Genomic DNA, 17,500 nt, shown 5'->3' on the forward strand with positions numbered 1-17,500 from the left:
GGGATTCAACCATTTCGGACTGGGTCGGGCGAACCAAATGCTAATTTTACACCTGGTTCTCCGAACCGGTAGTTGCAAGGACTGGCTGGCCTCGCCCACCCAGCCACTCCCAGGAGTCTCCATGGCCCGTTTTGGATGCCAGGTAAGTCCAGGGCCCGCCGGAGACTTTGGGAGGGTGAAAAACAGGTTTCCTGGAAGTTCTTAAAGTTCGGAAACTAGTCCGTTTCAGTCTCTGGCAAGCCCCCAGAGCCCAGGGGACGCCATTTTCTCCCTCCCGAAGCCTTGGAGAAAGGCTTCGGAGCCTTGCAAGGGCAGGAAACCTCCTGGAAGTTATAGAAGCCCAGAAAGAAGCTCATTACTGGACTCCAGGGCCTGGAGGAAGCCGTTTTCGCCCTCCTAGAGGCTCAAGGGAAGCCTCCGGAGCCCGGGGAGGGTCAAAACACCCACCCCATCCCACCCCATGATGCTGGAAGCTGAGTAGGCCACGCCCACCCAGCAACTGGGCAGAGAACTAGTTGCTGAAAATTTTCAATCCCACCCCTGCACGTGGCCATAACGAAGCTGAAACAGTCGTAAGTGTGAAAACTGTTATTAAGTCAAGGACTCTATCCTCAAAAGAAGTTTGGAATTTCGAACGGTCACTAAATGAATATTTGCCGAATATTTGACCGCAGATCAAACAGGGGCCCCCTCACCTTTTCAAATAACTAAGAATGCTCTTTTTGATTGCCTGGTTAAATTTGCCAGTTGCAACCTTTGAGTAAAAACACATCCGGAGCGTTAAAAAAAACAAAAAACAAAAAAAAACCCCAGGAAGGATATTTCTAATATAAGCCAGCCGGCACAAGCTAATAAAAGCCAAACGGTGGAAAATAATAATAACAATAAGATATATAATATTGCGTAATATTTTTTTTCCTCCTAAACAGAAGTTTGCTTCTTGGTGTGTGTGAGATTAGGTTTAGTCCTGAAGGGGAGAGCGGGGGGGGGGGGGACGACACACTGCAATTTTGCCAAGTCATTTTTACAATCTGTAAATATGAAGAGGTCATCTGGGTTTGTTGTTCTTACCGATGACAGAAGGATTATGCAAAGAAATACTATAAAAAAGACAAACAGCCTTAATAACCGGTTGTTGTATTCTTTCTGATCCAACGCTGTTTCTTTCTCTTTTCGACTGTTGGGGGGAAAAAACAAAATGACAAACACTTCGCTTCCCGAACACTTTGGGGAAGGGTCTTATAAATGTCACAAAAAAGAAAATATTTTATGTATATTTATTTGTATTCTGGTTTCATTGTTTTTTTTACAAATAACGTAACTCAAGGCAACCCACATATCCAACACAATTCCCTCCTCTTATTTCCCACACAACGACAACCCTGTGAGGTGGGTTGGGTAGAGAGAGAGAAACAGTGTGATTGGCCCAAACTCACCCAGCTGGCTTTCACGGCTAAGGTTGGCACTAGAACTCACTCACTCCTAGTGATTGGCCCAAAGTCACTCGGATGTCTTTCATAGCTAAGGTTGGCACTAGAACTCACCGTCTCCCGGTGATTGGCCCAAAGTCACCCAGCTGGCGTTCATGGCTAAAGTTGGCACTAGAACTCACTCTCTCCTAGTGATTGGCCCAAAGTCACTCGGATGTCTTTCATAGCTAAGGTTGGCACTAGAACTCACCGTCTCCCGGTGATTGGCCCAAAGTCACCCAGCTGGCGTTCATGGCTAAGGTTGGCACTAGAACTCACTCACTCCTAGTGATTGGCCCAAAGTCACTCGGATGTCTTTCATAGCTAAGGTTGGCACTAGAACTCACCGTCTCCCGGTGATTGGCCCAAAGTCACCCAGCTGGCGTTCATGGCTAAAGTTGGCACTAGAACTCACTCTCTCCTAGTGATTGGCCCAAAGTCACTCGGATGTCTTTCATGGTTAAGGCGGTACTAGAACTCACTCTCTCCTAGTGATTGGCCCAAAGTCACTCGGATGTCTTTCATAGCTAAGGTTGGCCCTAGAACTCACCGTCTCCCGGTGATTGGCCCAAAGTCACCCAGCTGGCGTTCATGGCTAAAGTTGGCACTAGAACTCACTCTCTCCTAGTGATTGGCCCAAAGTCACTCGGATGTCTTTCATGGTTAAGGCGGTACTAGAACTCACTCTCTCCTAGTGATTGGCCCAAACTCACCCAGCTGGCTTTCACGGCTAAGGTTGGCACTAGAACTCACTCACTCCTAGTGATTGGCTCAAAGTCACTCGGATGTCTTTCATAGCTAAGGTTGGCACTAGAACTCACCGTCTCCCGGTGATTGGCCCAAAGTCACCCAGCTGGCGTTCATGGCTAAAGTTGGCACTAGAACTCACTCTCTCCTAGTGATTGGCCCAAAGTCACTCGGATGTCTTTCATAGCTAAGGTTGGCACTAGAACTCACCGTCTCCCGGTGATTGGCCCAAAGTCACCCAGCTGGCGTTCATGGCTAAGGTTGGCACTAGAACTCACTCTCTCCTAGTGATTGGCCCAAAGTCACTCGGATGTCTTTCATAGCTAAGGTTGGCACTAGAACTCACCGTCTCCCGGTGATTGGCCCAAAGTCACCCAGCTGGCGTTCATGGCTAAAGTTGGCACTAGAACTCACTCTCTCCTAGTGATTGGCCCAAAGTCACTCGGATGTCTTTCATGGTTAAGGCGGTACTAGAACTCACTCTCTCCTAGTGATTGGCCCAAAGTCACTCGGATGTCTTTCATGGTTAAGGCGGTACTAGAATTCACTCTCTCCTAGTGATTGGCTCAAAGACACTCAGATGTTTCATGGTTAAGGCGGTACTAAAACTCACTCTCTCCTAGTGATTGGCCCAAAGTCATTCGGATGTCTTTCATAGCTAAGGTTGGCACTAGAACTCACCGTCTCCCGGTGATTGGCCCAAAGTCACCCAGCTGGCGTTCATGGCTAAAGTTGGCACTAGAACTCACTCTCTCCTAGTGATTGGCCCAAAGTCACTCGGATGTCTTTCATAGCTAAGGTTGGCACTAGAACTCACCGTCTCCCGGTGATTGGCCCAAAGTCACCCAGCTGGCGTTCATGGCTAAGGTTGGCACTAGAACTCACTCACTCCTAGTGATTGGCCCAAAGTCACTCGGATGTCTTTCATAGCTAAGGTTGGCACTAGAACTCACCGTCTCCCGGTGATTGGCCCAAAGTCACCCAGCTGGCGTTCATGGCTAAAGTTGGCACTAGAACTCACTCTCTCCTAGTGATTGGCCCAAAGTCACCCAGCTGGCGTTCATGTCTTCACTTTATTGGGTGGCTCTGTAACTTCAACGGTCACTAAATGAATGGCCGTTAGTCCAGTCAAGGGGCTGAATTTTGATCAGGTGACCATGGGATGCTGCAACAAGCATGAAAAACAGTCCCAAAATCACCTTTTTTAGTGCCCTAGTCTTATGACTGAATGAACCGTCGTAAGTCGAGGACTACGGTCATAAGCCGAGGACGGCCTAGGAGCAAGTGGAGAAAATGGGTCTGCCATCGAAGGGCTGCTTGTGAATTGTTGGGGAAGTGTGTTTCTAGACACCCAATAAATAGCCAACTCAACTTTGCAGCTTGAATGCTTAATCCAAGTTGGTTTGTTTCCCTTTTGCAGGTGGGTTGCAAAGCTGCAATGGTGTTTTTCCAGTACTGCATCATGGCTAATTTCTTTTGGCTTCTGGTCGAGGGCTTGTATCTCCACACTCTTCTGGTCATTTCCTTCTTTTCGGAGAAGAAATACTTCTGGTGGTACATCGTCATAGGCTGGGGTATTGTGACTTTGTTTCCCTACTGCACAGATGCCTCCCATACGTTGCCATTACTCTTTTATTTATCAGTCAGTTTACTTGCATCGCACCTTTAATATTTTTATAAATAACTCAAGGTGGCAAACATGCGTTGGATTCCTTCCTCCTCCTATTTCTCCCACAACAACAACCCTGTGGGGTAGGCTGGGCTGAGAGGGAGGGACTGGCCCAAAGTCACCCGGCTGGCTTCAGTGCCTAAAGCAGGACTAGAACTCGCGGTCACCTAGCGTTTGGTCCAAAGTCACCCAGCCGACTTTCATGGCTAAGGTAGAACTAGCACACTCACTAGTAACATCTTTGGCGTGAAAGCCAGTTGGGTGACTTTGGCCTAATCGCCAGGAGCCCGTGAATTCTAGTATCTAGGCACAAAAACCAGCTGGGTAAATCTAGGCCAATCAAATCCAAGAGCACTCAGACTAATCATTGTTCTAGTAGTTAAGGCACCAGGCTAGAAACAGTGAGCTATCTGGCCTTCCAGTTTCCGGTGCATGCATGCACACCAGCTATCTGGCCTTCCAGTTTCCGGTACATGCATGCACACCAGCTATCTGGCCTTCCAGTTTCCGGTGCATGCATGCACACCAGCTATCTGGCCTTCCAGTTTCCGGTGCATGCATGCACACCAGCTATCTGGCCCTCCAGTTTCCGGTGCATGCATGCACACCAGCTATCTGGCCTTCCAGTTTCTGGTGCATGCATGCACACCAGCTATCTGGCCCTCCAGTTTCTGGTGCATGCATGCGCATGCAAAGTCCAGCTGGCCAGTGCACATGTGCATTCCGGAAACTGGAAAATCCTCTTCCAGACATGCGAATGCGCTCCCATTTCAGCCCTGTGAGGAAAAGTTTTGCCATCCCTGGTCTAAAGACTTTTCCCTTATAATAAATATGAGCATTGAATTATGTCTGAATTCATCTCGATACGGTTATAATCACAACTGAGACCAAAAACCCCATTCCTAAATGAGACCGTTGTGGAGTCTGTTTTTCCCTGTTTTACAGTCTTTCTGGACACAGTTGTTAAGTGAGTCACAGCAGTTGTTTGTTAGAAACATGGCCGTTAAGTGAATCTGGCTTCCCCATTGGCTTTGCTGGTCAGGAGGTCGCAAAAGGGGATCACGTGACCCCAGGACACTGCGACCGTCATAAATGTGAGTCAGTGGCCAAGCGTCTGAATTTTGATCACATGACCATGGGAATGCTGCAATGGTCGTAAGTGTGAAAACTGGTCGTAAGTCCCCTTTTTTGTTTAACACCACTGTATCTTCGAACAGCCATTAAATGAACTGTTGCAAGTCGAGGACTACATCTATCCGTGGAACTGCCGGATATTCTTGAGGAGCAATTTCTATTTTCACGATAGATTTTATTGAGTTGATATTCTGTGTTTGACTGGACTAATCTGAAAACCCAAATTTAATCAGAGCTACGTGGCATTAAAAAAATAAAACCCCACTAGGATCCTAGATTTATCTTACATCAGGCAGTCATGTCACTTTTTTTAGTGTTGTTGTAACTTCAAATGCTCACTAAATGAATGGTCACAAGTTGAGGACTACCTGTAAATAGGTAATGAAGGTTCTTCCTTCGTTCCCTCCTTCCTTTTGCTTCTTTCTTTCTTTCTTTTCCCACCCCTTCCCCTCCTCCTCTTCTTTTCTTCTTTCATTCTTTTCTTCTTTCCTTTCCTTTCCCTTGACCTCCTGCTCTTCTTTCTCTTTCCTTCCTTCTTTCCTTCCTTCCTTCCATCCTTTCCCCTCTTCTTTTCTTCTTTCATTTATTTTTTCTTTCTTCCCTTCACCTCCAGCTCTTTTTTCTTTCTTTCGTTTCTTTCTTTTCTTTCTTTCTTTTCTTTTTTTCTTCCATTCCATTTCCTTCCCTTTCATTTTTATTTGATTAAATTTCTACGCCACACTTCTCACTATCAAGCAGCCCTGGGCAGCTTAAAATGCCATAAATAGCATGCCTTCCCCATGATAATATTCAAAGTGGTGTCCAGCAAGCAAAATAACTTTGTGCTGCTAATTCGGCACATCCGATTGTGTTTCTTCTCTGCTCTTCTTGTTCTGCCTTACGCACCGTTTTGAGGTTGTGCAATTACAAACAGTGACAAATCCTTCATTCTCTGTTGTCAGGTACTCCGATGCTGTTCATTTTGGCTTGGACCGTCACAAGGATTCACTATGAAAACACAGGGTGAGCATGAATCTCAGTTCCACTTTTATCCAGATGAAAGGGCGTGCGATGCTTTGAAGGAGGCTGTTTGGGTAGTCCTCGATTTACGACTGTCCTTGAGCTTGCAACAATGGTCGGAAGTCGGTGGGGCACAGCCTTTTCAAGCAGCATGGTCTTTTGGAGAGTTAGATCCTTAAGATCTGAGGGCTCCCAACTCAGACCTCAGCCTTCCATGTTCACCGGAGAAGAGAGAGAAAAATCTTGCATTTACTTATTGCAGATAGTCCTCGACTTACGACCAATTCCTTAGTGACTGTTCAGAGTTACAACCTGGCTGGCTCCCCCAAGCTACTTATGATCCAGATTCAAATCCTGATGTCCCTCTGCCTCTTGTGGCCACCTGATCAATTTCCTTCCTTCCTTCCTTCTGCATCCCCTCTCTCCCTCCTTCCTTATTTCCATCTTTCTTTCTGTTTTTCTCTTTTCTTTCTTTTCTCTTTCTTCCTTTTTTCGTCATTCTTCCTTTTTTCTTTTTTCTATCTTCCTTCTTTCCTTCCTTCCTTCCTTCTGCCTCCCCTCCCTCCCTCCCTCCTTTCTTCTTTTTTCTCTGTCTTCCTTTCTTCTTTCCATCTTCTTTCTTTCTTCTTTCTTTTCTCTTTCTTCCTTTTTCCATCATTCTTCCTTTTTTCTTTTTTCTATCTTCCTTCTTTCCTTCCTTCCTTATTTATTTTTCTTTCTTTCTTTCTCCCTCACTCCTTCCTTTCATCCCTTCTCCCTCTCCTTTCTTCTACTTTTCCTTCCTGCCTTCCCTCCCTTCCTCCCTCTCCCTCTTCCTTTTTTCTACTCCTTCCTTCCCTCGCTCCCCCATTTATTTATTTATTTACTCCATTTTCTTTCTTCTTTCAATGATTTTATTACATTTATATGTCCTCGTCTCACTATCAAGCAACTTTGCACAGCTTAAAATGTCAAAAACGGCAGCATAATACAATCAAAAAACATAAAACATTGGTGCAGTAAAAGTGGAAACGTTAAAATATTTATTTATGGCTATTTTGAGCCTTCCACAACCACATTTTATGACTTTTTTTTTTTTTTTTGCTGGAAGCTAGCATTTATTTCCAATTTCTGGGAAAAAAAACTTGCCCAATGGGAATATTTAATGATGACTGCAGCAGCAGTCTCTGAACAAATCCAGCATTGACTTAACAAGCATGTTCGCTAATGTAGAAAAAGGTTTGGGAACTGGCCATGGTTGTGTGATGACCTGTTTAACGACCAACACAAGTTATAGGTTCCATTCTGGTCATAACTCGAGGACTATGTGTGTAGCCTGCATTTGGGAGGGCTTCTGGGGCATTCTGATCATGTATTTTATTTGTGTCATTTTAATCAAAGTAATGTTTTTCCCCCCTGTTGGGTTCCTCTGTCGCCCTCTGAATATAAACCTAGAAAGTTTCATCTAATTTAAGAATTTATTTTCAGTTGCTGGGATATAATCGACTCTCCTTATTGGTGGATTATCAAAGCTCCCATCTTGGTTTCTATACTGGTAAGATATCTATTTTTCGATTTCTTTCACCGTCTAAAATAGAGGTCTCCAAACTTAGCAACTGCAAGACTTGTGGACTTCAACTCCCAGAATTCCTGGCTGAGGAATTCTGGGAGTTGAAGTCCACAAGTCCTAAAGTTGCTAGGTTTGAAGGCCCCTGATCTGAGTACATTGAAATAACTTCCTGTCATCTCTGTGGTTTGATTCTGTGTAAATAAGGGACGCTGTTAAGGGGCTCAGCGGCTAAGATGCTGAGCTTGTCAATCAGAAAGGTCGGCAGTTTGGCGGTTCGAATCCCTAGTGCAACAGAGTGAGCTCCCGTTACTTGTCCCAGCTTCTGCCAACCTGCTAAGCAGTTCAAAAGCACATTAAAAATGCAAGTAAAAAAATAGGGACCACCTTTGGTGGGAAGGGAACAGCGTTCCTTGCACCTTTGGCATTTAGTAATGTCGGCCACATGATCACGAAGACGTCTTCGGACAGTGCTGGCTCTTCGGCTTTGAAACTGAGATAAGCACCGCCCCCTAGAGTCAGGAACGACTAGCACATATGTGCGAGGGGAACCTTTACCTTTTAAATAAACGGTACAGGTGGTTCTCGACTTACAACCACAGCTGAACCCAGCTTAGCCATTGCTAAGCAAAGCAGTTGTTTCATAAATTTTGCCCCACTTAAAAGGTTTCTTGCCACCGTTGTTGAGTGAATCACTGCAGTTGTTCAGTTAGTGACACTGGTTGTTAAGTGAATCTAGCTTCCTCATTGACTTTGCTTGTCAGTGGGTTGCAAAAAGGGGATCACATAATCCGGAGAAACGGCGACCATCATAAGTATGAATCAGTTGCCGAGTGTCTGAATTTTCATCCCATGACCATGGGGATGCTGCAACGGTTGTGTGAAAAACAATCCTAAGTCACTTTTTTTCTTGTATCTTTGGTCACTAAATGAGCTGTTGTAAGTTGAAGGCAGATTTGATTCTGTGCAAATAAACAGGACTTTGATTTATGACCACAATTGAACCTCAAACTTCAATGGCTAAGCATGACAGTTGTTAAGCGATTTTGCCCCATTTTATGACCTTTCTTGCCAACGTTGTTAAGTGAATCATCGCAGTTGTTAAGTTAGTCACGTAAGTTGAAACTGAGCCCAAAGATAAATCGTATAGGAGACAAATACATGGTACAGCTATTTCTTGACTTACAACCGTTCATTTAGTGCATGTTCAAACTTACAACGGTATTAAAAATAAAAGCAACTTATCCTCACACTTACGACCATAGCAACATCTCTTATGTCACACAATCAAAAGTCAGGCGCTTAGCAACTAGAATGTATTTATGATGGTTGAAATGTCCCGGAGTTATATGATCTCCCCTTGGAGTTTTTTCCAGCTGGCTTTGGACAAGCAAAGTCGATGGGGGAAGTTGGATTCGCTTAGTGACTGCCAGATTCACTTAATGATGCCAGATTCACTTAAGTGTAGTGACTACTTGATGACCATGGCACAAAATGGTTTAAGATCAGGTGCAACCCACTTAACAGCTGACTTGCTTAGCAACTGGAAATACTGCTGGTCATAAGTTGAGGACTGTCTGTACAATGCCAGCTCTCTATGCCATATTCCCTGTTGTTCTGAAAAAGGTCTCAGAAATAGATGATCGATAACCATGTTGCTCTATGGATTTTGTCTTCTGCACAACAAGTATTCTGACTGAAGCAACCTCCTTGTTCCGAAAAAAATCCCTTTTTATTAATTTGCTGTGAATTCCTCCCATTCACCTCCAGCAACGTCTTTCAAGGGAGGATTTAGTCACAGACCTTCTCTGGCTTGGAGAGCTGCCAGGCTGATATCTGCAGAACTTGGCCAGGAGTCTCAGAGAGTCACAAACCAATTAAGCGAACTAAATGTCTCCTGCAAACTCCACTCCCCTTTCGCTCCTCTTTTATTTCCTCTGGGAGGGGCCATTCATTGTTCATCTGTGGCCTTCCTCCCAAGTTGACCCCTGTTCTTTAGCTGTTCCCTTCCTCTGGCCACTCTGCGCATGCGCACACTGGGAACAGGCTCCAGCTGTTCTTCTGCCCCACTGATGTCTGACTCTGAAGGCAGCTGATAACTGGCATACGGCCCTGGCCCGCTCTCTGCCTCCGACACAGAGCCTTCATCAGAGCCTTCCCCAGACTCCAGGCCCATCTCCCTCCCCAACCTCCTCACTGTCCGAATCTGCTGGGCTACAACAAGGAATTTTAATGCCCTTTTTTTAATATGTTCAACAGGTCAACTTTGTGCTCTTTATACGCATTATCCGGATCTTGGTTCAGAAGCTTCATTCTCCAGATGTCGGGCGAAACGAAACAAGCCAATATTCGTAAGTTCGGGCCCTCATTGGAGGTTCTCCTGGAATTGTTTAACCCCATGAATTGTCCTGAATTGGCCTCGTGGATCTGATTCAGGATCGGAGACCTCTGCAAGGGGAGGGGGGGTTGTCATCTCCAAAAAATGGTGGGTGCAATCAGGCCATTAAGCTCCACCCCATTTTAATGTGTATTTTAGGTAGTCCTTGACTTATGACCACAATGGAGCCCAACATTTCCTCTACTAACTTGTTCACGTAGTTGTTGAGTTCCTCAGTCTTCCTTGCCACAGTTGTTAAGCGAATCACTTCAGTTGTTGAGTTAGTCACCCGGTTGTTAAGCGAATCGCTTCAGTTGTTAAGTTAGTCGCATGGCTGTTAAGTGAATCACTTCACTTTTTGAGTTAGTCACCCGGTTGTTAAGTGAATCACTTCAGTTGTTATGTTAGTCACATGGCTGTTAAGTGAATCACTTCACTTTTTGAGTTAGTCACCCAGTTGTTAAGCGAATCACTTCAGTTGTTATGTTAGTCACATGGCTGTTAAGTGAATCACTTCACTTTTTGAGTTAGTCACCCGGTTGTTAAGTGAATCACTTCAGTTGTTATGTTAGTCACATGGCTGTTAAGTGAATCACTTCACTTTTTGAGTTAGTCACCCGGTTGTTAAGCGAATCGCTTCAGTTGTTATGTTAGTCACATGGCTGTTAGGTGAATCACTTCACTTTTTGAGTTAGTCACCCGGTTGTTAAGTGAATCACTTCAGTTGTTATGTTAGTCACATGGCTGTTAAGTGAATCACTTCACTTTTTGAGTTAGTCACCCGGTTGTTAAGCGAATCACTTCAGTTGTTATGTTAGTCACATGGCTGTTAAGTGAATCACTTCACTTTTTGAGTTAGTCACCCGGTTGTTAAGCGAATCGCTTCAGTTGTTATGTTAGTCACATGGCTGTTAGGTGAATCACTTCACTTTTTGAGTTAGTCACCCGGTTGTTAAGTGAATCACTTCAGTTGTTATGTTAGTCACATGGCTGTTAAGTGAATCACTTCACTTTTTGAGTTAGTCACCCGGTTGTTAAGCGAATCACTTCAGTTGTTATGTTAGTCACATGGCTGTTAAGTGAATCACTTCACTTTTTGAGTTAGTCACCCGGTTGTTAAGTGAATCACTTCAGTTGTTATGTTAGTCACATGGCTGTTAAGTGAATCACTTCACTTTTTGAGTTAGTCACCAGGTTGTTAAGCGAATCGCTTCAGTTGTTATGTTAGTCACATGGCTGTTAAGTGAATCACTTCACTTTTTGAGTTAGTCACCCGGTTGTTAAGCGAATCGCTTCAGTTGTTATGTTAGTCACATGGCTGTTAGGTGAATCACTTCACTTTTTGAGTTAGTCACCCGGTTGTTAAGTGAATCACTTCAGTTGTTATGTTAGTCACATGGCTGTTAAGTGAATCACTTCACTTTTTGAGTTAGTCACCCGGTTGTTAAGCGAATCGCTTCAGTTGTTATGTTAGTCACATGGCTGTTAAGTGAATCACTTCACTTTTTGAGTTAGTCACCCGGTTGTTAAGCGAATCGCTTCAGTTGTTATGTTAGTCACATGGCTGTTAGGTGAATCACTTCACTTTTTGAGTTAGTCACCCGGTTGTTAAGTGAATCACTTCAGTTGTTATGATAGTCACATGGCTGTTAAGTGAATCACTTCACTTTTTGAGTTAGTCACCCGGTTGTTAAGCGAATCGCTTCAGTTGTTATGTTAGTCACATGGCTGTTAAGTGAATCACTTCACTTTTTGAGTTAGTCACCCGGTTGTTAAGCGAATCGCTTCAGTTGTTATGTTAGTCACATGGCTGTTAGGTGAATCACTTCACTTTTTGAGTTAGTCACCCGGTTGTTAAGTGAATCACTTCAGTTGTTATGTTAGTCACATGGCTGTTAAGTGAATCACTTCACTTTTTGAGTTAGTCACCCGGTTGTTAAGCGAATCGCTTCAGTTGTTATGTTAGTCACATGGCTGTTAAGTGAATCACTTCACTTTTTGAGTTAGTCACCCGGTTGTTAAGCGAATCGCTTCAGTTGTTATGTTAGTCACATGGCTGTTAGGTGAATCACTTCACTTTTTGAGTTAGTCACCCGGTTGTTAAGTGAATCACTTCAGTTGTTATGTTAGTCACATGGCTGTTAAGTGAATCACTTCACTTTTTGAGTTAGTCACCCGGTTGTTAAGCGAATCACTTCAGTTGTTATGTTAGTCACATGGCTGTTAAGTGAATCACTTCACTTTTTGAGTTAGTCACCCGGTTGTTAAGTGAATCGCTTCAGTTGTTATGTTAGTCACATGGCTGTTAAGTGAATCACTTCACTTTTTGAGTTAGTCACCAGGTTGTTAAGCGAATCGCTTCAGTTGTTATGTTAGTCACATGGCTGTTAAGTGAATCACTTCACTTTTTGAGTTAGTCACCCGGTTGTTAAGCGAATCGCTTCAGTTGTTATGTTAGTCACATGGCTGTTAGGTGAATCACTTCACTTTTTGAGTTAGTCACCCGGTTGTTAAGTGAATCACTTCAGTTGTTATGTTAGTCACATGGCTGTTAAGTGAATCACTTCACTTTTTGAGTTAGTCACCCGGTTGTTAAGCGAATCACTTCAGTTGTTATGTTAGTCACATGGCTGTTAAGTGAATCACTTCACTTTTTGAGTTAGTCACCCGGTTGTTAAGCGAATCGCTTCAGTTGTTATGTTAGTCACATGGCTGTTAGGTGAATCACTTCACTTTTTGAGTTAGTCACCCGGTTGTTAAGTGAATCACTTCAGTTGTTATGTTAGTCACATGGCTGTTAAGTGAATCACTTCACTTTTTGAGTTAGTCACCCGGTTGTTAAGTGAATCACTTCAGTTGTTATGTTAGTCACATGGCTGTTAAGTGAATCACTTCACTTTTTGAGTTAGTCACCCGGTTGTTAAGTGAATCACTTCAGTTGTTATGTTAGTCACATGGCTGTTAAGTGAATCACTTCACTTTTTGAGTTAGTCACCAGGTTGTTAAGCGAATCGCTTCAGTTGTTATGTTAGTCACATGGCTGTTAAGTGAATCACTTCACTTTTTGAGTTAGTCACCCGGTTGTTAAGTGAATCACTTCAGTTGTTATGTTAGTCACATGGCTGTTAAGTGAATCACTTCACTTTTTGAGTTAGTCACCAGGTTGTTAAGCGAATCGCTTCAGTTGTTATGTTAGTCACATGGCTGTTAAGTGAATCACTTCACTTTTTGAGTTAGTCACCCGGTTGTTAAGCGAATCACTTCAGTTGTTATGTTAGTCACATGGCTGTTAAATAAATGTGGCTTCCGGTTTGCAAATGGAGATCATTACACAGAGAGAGAGAGAGGGAGGGAGGGAGGGAGGGAGGGAGGGAGAGAGAGAGAGAGAGAGAGAGAGAGACAGTCACACACACACACACACACACACACACACACACGGCGACCGTCATAAATACGTGACAGTTGTCTGAATTTTGATCATGAGATCATGGGGATGCTAAGGCGGGACTAGAACTCCCCGTCTCCTGGCTTCTGGTGCCTTTACCAGTAGGCCAAATAGTTAAGGGTTAAAATGACTTCCAGGACATGAATCTCTCATCCACGTGACTCTCCCGTCGTCCAAGATCAAATGGTTTGTCATTATAGGGCCTCCTCCTTCAGCAGCAGGTTGGACTAGACCAGGGGTCACCGACCTTTCGGACCTCAGGGACCACTAAATTCATAATTTTAAATCCCGTGGACCACTAATACAATCTGTCTAATGACTGGCTAGGTGGGCGTGGCTAGGAGGGTGTGCGACTGGGTGGGCGTGGCCAACTTGATGTCACTCATGCCAAGGGGTGCCTTGCCGGCCTCTCCTTGCCCCTCCCCTCCTCGGCCTTCCTCAGCTGCCCACTCGGGCTCCTTGAGGAATCAGTTGCTGGAGCTAAGCAGCCACCAGGAGAAAGAGTTGGCAAAACAGCTCAGTTCACATTGGATCTGGCCGAGAAGGAGGCTCAGCAGAAGCACCTCATTGAGGACTAGGAGCATAGGCTTTCCAAGCAGAGGGGAGACCTGCGGGAGTGCAAGGCCAGGTACCGGCGCCTGGAGGCTCAGCGGGCTGAGATGGTCAGCCAGTTCCAGGCCATGCTGCAGCCCCACTGGAACGAGGCCCTCCGGCTCTTCACCACCAGCGGCACTTCTTCCCTCCAGCCTTCGCCCAAAGCCCCCCACCAGGAGGCCAAAGCAGACCCCAAGTCGGAATTTCTGCCCCCCTCCGACCCCCACAAAAAGACCCCGAAGGGGGAGACTCTCTGCAGCAACACAAGCGTTCATTGCACGTATCCGTCCCAGGGGGCGTAGTTTGAGGACCCCTGATTTAGTGCAATATAAAAAATGCAGATAATTTTTCTGCGGACCACCAGAATTTTCTCACGAATCATCAGTGATCCATGGACCACAGTTGGTGACCGCTGGACTAGAAGACCTCCAAGGTCCCTTCTGACTCTGCTATTCTGTGGCTTGCTAAACTACAAAACCCACTCCTAGCACTGATAATCTCCCTGTCTCCTTGTCCCCGTTCCTCTCTTTTTCAGGAGGTTAGCCAAATCCACTCTTCTTCTGATCCCTCTGTTTGGTATCCACTACACCATATTTGCCTTTTTTCCGGACACGGTCAAGAAAGAAGTGATATACGTCAAACTGGTCTTCGAACTTATTTTCGGTTCCTTTCAGGTGAGCCGTCTGTCACTTGCAACCACCATTCCACCAGGGGTTTCCCAAACTCGGCGACTTTAAGACTTGTGGACTTCAATTCCCAGAATTCCTCAGTCAGATTGTGGACTCCAGTTCCCAGAAGTAGCTGTGCTGGCTGGGGGAATTCTGGGACTTGAAGTCCACAAGTCTTAAAAGTTGCCTAGGTTGGATATCAACCTGCCACTACCTTACAAGTCCTATAGGAATCCTTTCCTAGAATACTCGGAATATCAGAAAGAACTTGGGGTTAAGGGGGCTGGGTGGTATTTAATGGCTGGGGAGTGTCAGCCATAGAAATGCCTCTCAAGAAAAAGTGGGGGGAGGGAGGGAAGGAAGGAAGGGTGAAGAAAGAAAAGGGAAGAAGAAAGAAAGAAAGAAAGAAAGAAAGAAAGAAAGAAAGAAAGAGAAAGAAGAAAGAAAAGTGAAGGGGGAGAAGGGAGGATAGACAATGAAGGGAGGGAGAGAGGGAGGAAAGAAAAGGAAGGAAGAGGGAAGAAAGAAAAAGGAAGAAGAAAGAAGGAAGGAAGAAAAAGAAAAAAGGAGGAAGGAAGGAAGAAAAGGGAAGGGAGGGAGGAAAGAAAAGGAAGGAAGAGTGAAGAAAGAAAAGGGAAGAAGAAGGAAGGAAGGAATGAAAAAGAAAAAAAGGAAGGAGGAAGGAAGGAAGAAAAGGGAAGGGGGAGAAGGGAGGGAAGAAAGAAAAGGGGAGAAGAAAGAAAGGAAGAAAAGGAAGGGAGGGAAGGAGGAAAGGCAAGGAAGGAAGAGGGAAGAAAGGAAGAGGGAAGAAAGAAAAAAGAAGAAAAAGAAAGAGGGAGGAAGAAAAGGAAGGAAGGAAAGAGAGAGAGAAAAAAGAAAAAGAAAGAAAGAAAAGAAAGATAAGAGGAAGAGAGGGAGGGAGGAAAAAAGGGAGGGGGGGAATGGGGTTCCAGCTTCCAGCATTGATTATATTATGTAGTTGGGTCATGAAATGCCTGCGGGAAAACTACCAACCTCAGCCCCAAGTACCTAACAGTCCTCCTCCTCCCAAACCCTTCTAACCCTGACGATGTTCTCTAGCTGGGTCACAAAACGTCTGCCAGAGTGCTCCAGGGACCCCCGCAGAATGTGCGTTCACGATGCTCCGTCCATGGCATGCTGCCCAGAGTCTGCCTGGTTGAAATCCTTCCCTTCTTTTTTCCCATTCTCTCCTTCAGGGCTTCGTGGTCGCGGTGTTGTATTGCTTCGTCAATGGGGAGGTAAGACGTTGGAAGGGCCGGGGAAGGTATTTGGCTTCTGAAGTTAATCATCTCCCCCCTTTTTTGGTTCCCCCACCAGTTAATGCATAGATTAAACTTAATTACATTTGCTTTTTAATTTTGCAAGGTCAACGGGGCCTTTTAATGAAACGGCTGGCGGGCATCCCATAACAAAAAAGACAGTGAGAATTTCTGTAATAAGCCAGGAAACCTGGCCAGGGGGTGCATAGCCTGATCTGACTAATTATAAAGCAATCTCTCTCTCTCTCTAATAACCGCCTAAGATAAATCTAGGATCCTGGAACGGTTTTATTTATTTTTTTAATTACGGCTCGATTTTAATGCAAAGTGGCTCTGATTAAATTTGAGTTTCCAGATTAGTCCCGTCAAACACTGCAGCTCAATAAGATGCATCCTGAAAATAGAATTCGCCCCTGACCTTGGTCTGGAAATTGCACAAATATAAGGAGTCCTTGACTTCCAACAGATCATGCAACAGCCATTGGAAGTTAGGTAAAGGTTCCCCTTGCACACATGTGCTAGTTGTTCCTGACTCTAGGGGGCGCTGCTCATCTCCGTTTCAAAGCCGAAGAGCCAGTGCTGTCTGAAGAAGTCTCCGTGGTCATGTGGCCGGCATGACTCAACACCAAAGGTGCACAGAACGCTGTTCCCTTCCCACCAAAGGTGGCTCCTATTTTTCTACTTGCATTTTTTACCTGCTTTCGAACTGCTAGGTTGCAGAAGCTGGGACAAGTCACGGGAGCTCACTCTGTTACGCGGCACTAGGGATTCGAACCGCCGAACTGCCAACCTTTCTGATCGACAAGCTCAGCATCTTAGCCACTGAGCCACCGCATTGTAATGATGCTAAAAAAGTGGCTTATGACCGTTTTTTCACACTTACAACCATTGCAGCATTCCCCCACTGTCATGTGATCAAATTCAGATGCTTGGCAATTGACTCGTATTTGTGACGGTTTTCAGTGTTCCTGGGGTCACCTGATCCCATTTTGTGACGTTCTGAAAAGCAAATTCAATGGGGAAGCCACATTCACTTAACGACCGGGTGACTCACTTAACAACTGTGGTGATTCACTTAACAGCTGTGGCAAGAAAGGCCATAAAACGGGGCAAAAATCAAACACGTCTCACTTAACAACAGAAATTTTAGGCTCAATTGTGGCCGTAAGTGGAGGATTACCTGTATGGACCTGCTGTTTTCTTGAAGGGGAGGTTGCATTGAATTCCTTCAGGATTTTATTTTGTCTGGTTTTCATGGATTTTCCTGGGTATAGAATTCTGTCCCACAGTTGAGGATTTCCTTGTGGTGCACCATCCTATTCTTGCTTTCCTTTGGAAGATCAGCCAAATTTAGCTTTGCTAGTGTGACTTTAAGATAGTCCTCAACTTATGACAGTTTGTTTAGTGACTGTTTGAAGTTACAATGGCACTGGGGAAAAAAAGACTTATGACCCATCCTCGCACTTATGACTCTTGCAGCATTCCCATGGTCAGGTGATCAAAATTTGGCCACTTGGCAACTGGTTTGTATTTATGACGGTTGCAGAGTCCCAGGGTCACATGATCCTCTTT

General features: G+C 44.9%; 1 protein-coding gene across 1 annotated transcript in view; it reads left to right on the forward strand.

Moving 5' to 3' along the window:
• LOC309381804 (vasoactive intestinal polypeptide receptor-like) overlaps window positions 1-17,500 on the forward strand; it is a gene marked incomplete at its 5' end in the record, with an annotated part of 25,812 nt that overhangs the window by 6,294 nt on the left and 2,018 nt on the right. Inside the window, 6 exons of the mRNA XM_081933087.1 lie at window positions 3,637-3,790; window positions 5,961-6,021; window positions 7,486-7,552; window positions 9,824-9,915; window positions 14,516-14,654; window positions 15,866-15,907. Of these exons, the coding sequence (XP_081789213.1) occupies window positions 3,637-3,790; window positions 5,961-6,021; window positions 7,486-7,552; window positions 9,824-9,915; window positions 14,516-14,654; window positions 15,866-15,907 (555 nt within the window). The remainder of the gene's footprint in view (window positions 1-3,636; window positions 3,791-5,960; window positions 6,022-7,485; window positions 7,553-9,823; window positions 9,916-14,515; window positions 14,655-15,865; window positions 15,908-17,500) is intronic.

The sequence above is a fragment of the Natrix helvetica genome (assembly GCF_964273705.1).
Source record: "Natrix helvetica genome assembly, chromosome: Z".
NCBI lineage: Eukaryota > Metazoa > Chordata > Lepidosauria > Squamata > Natricidae > Natrix > Natrix helvetica.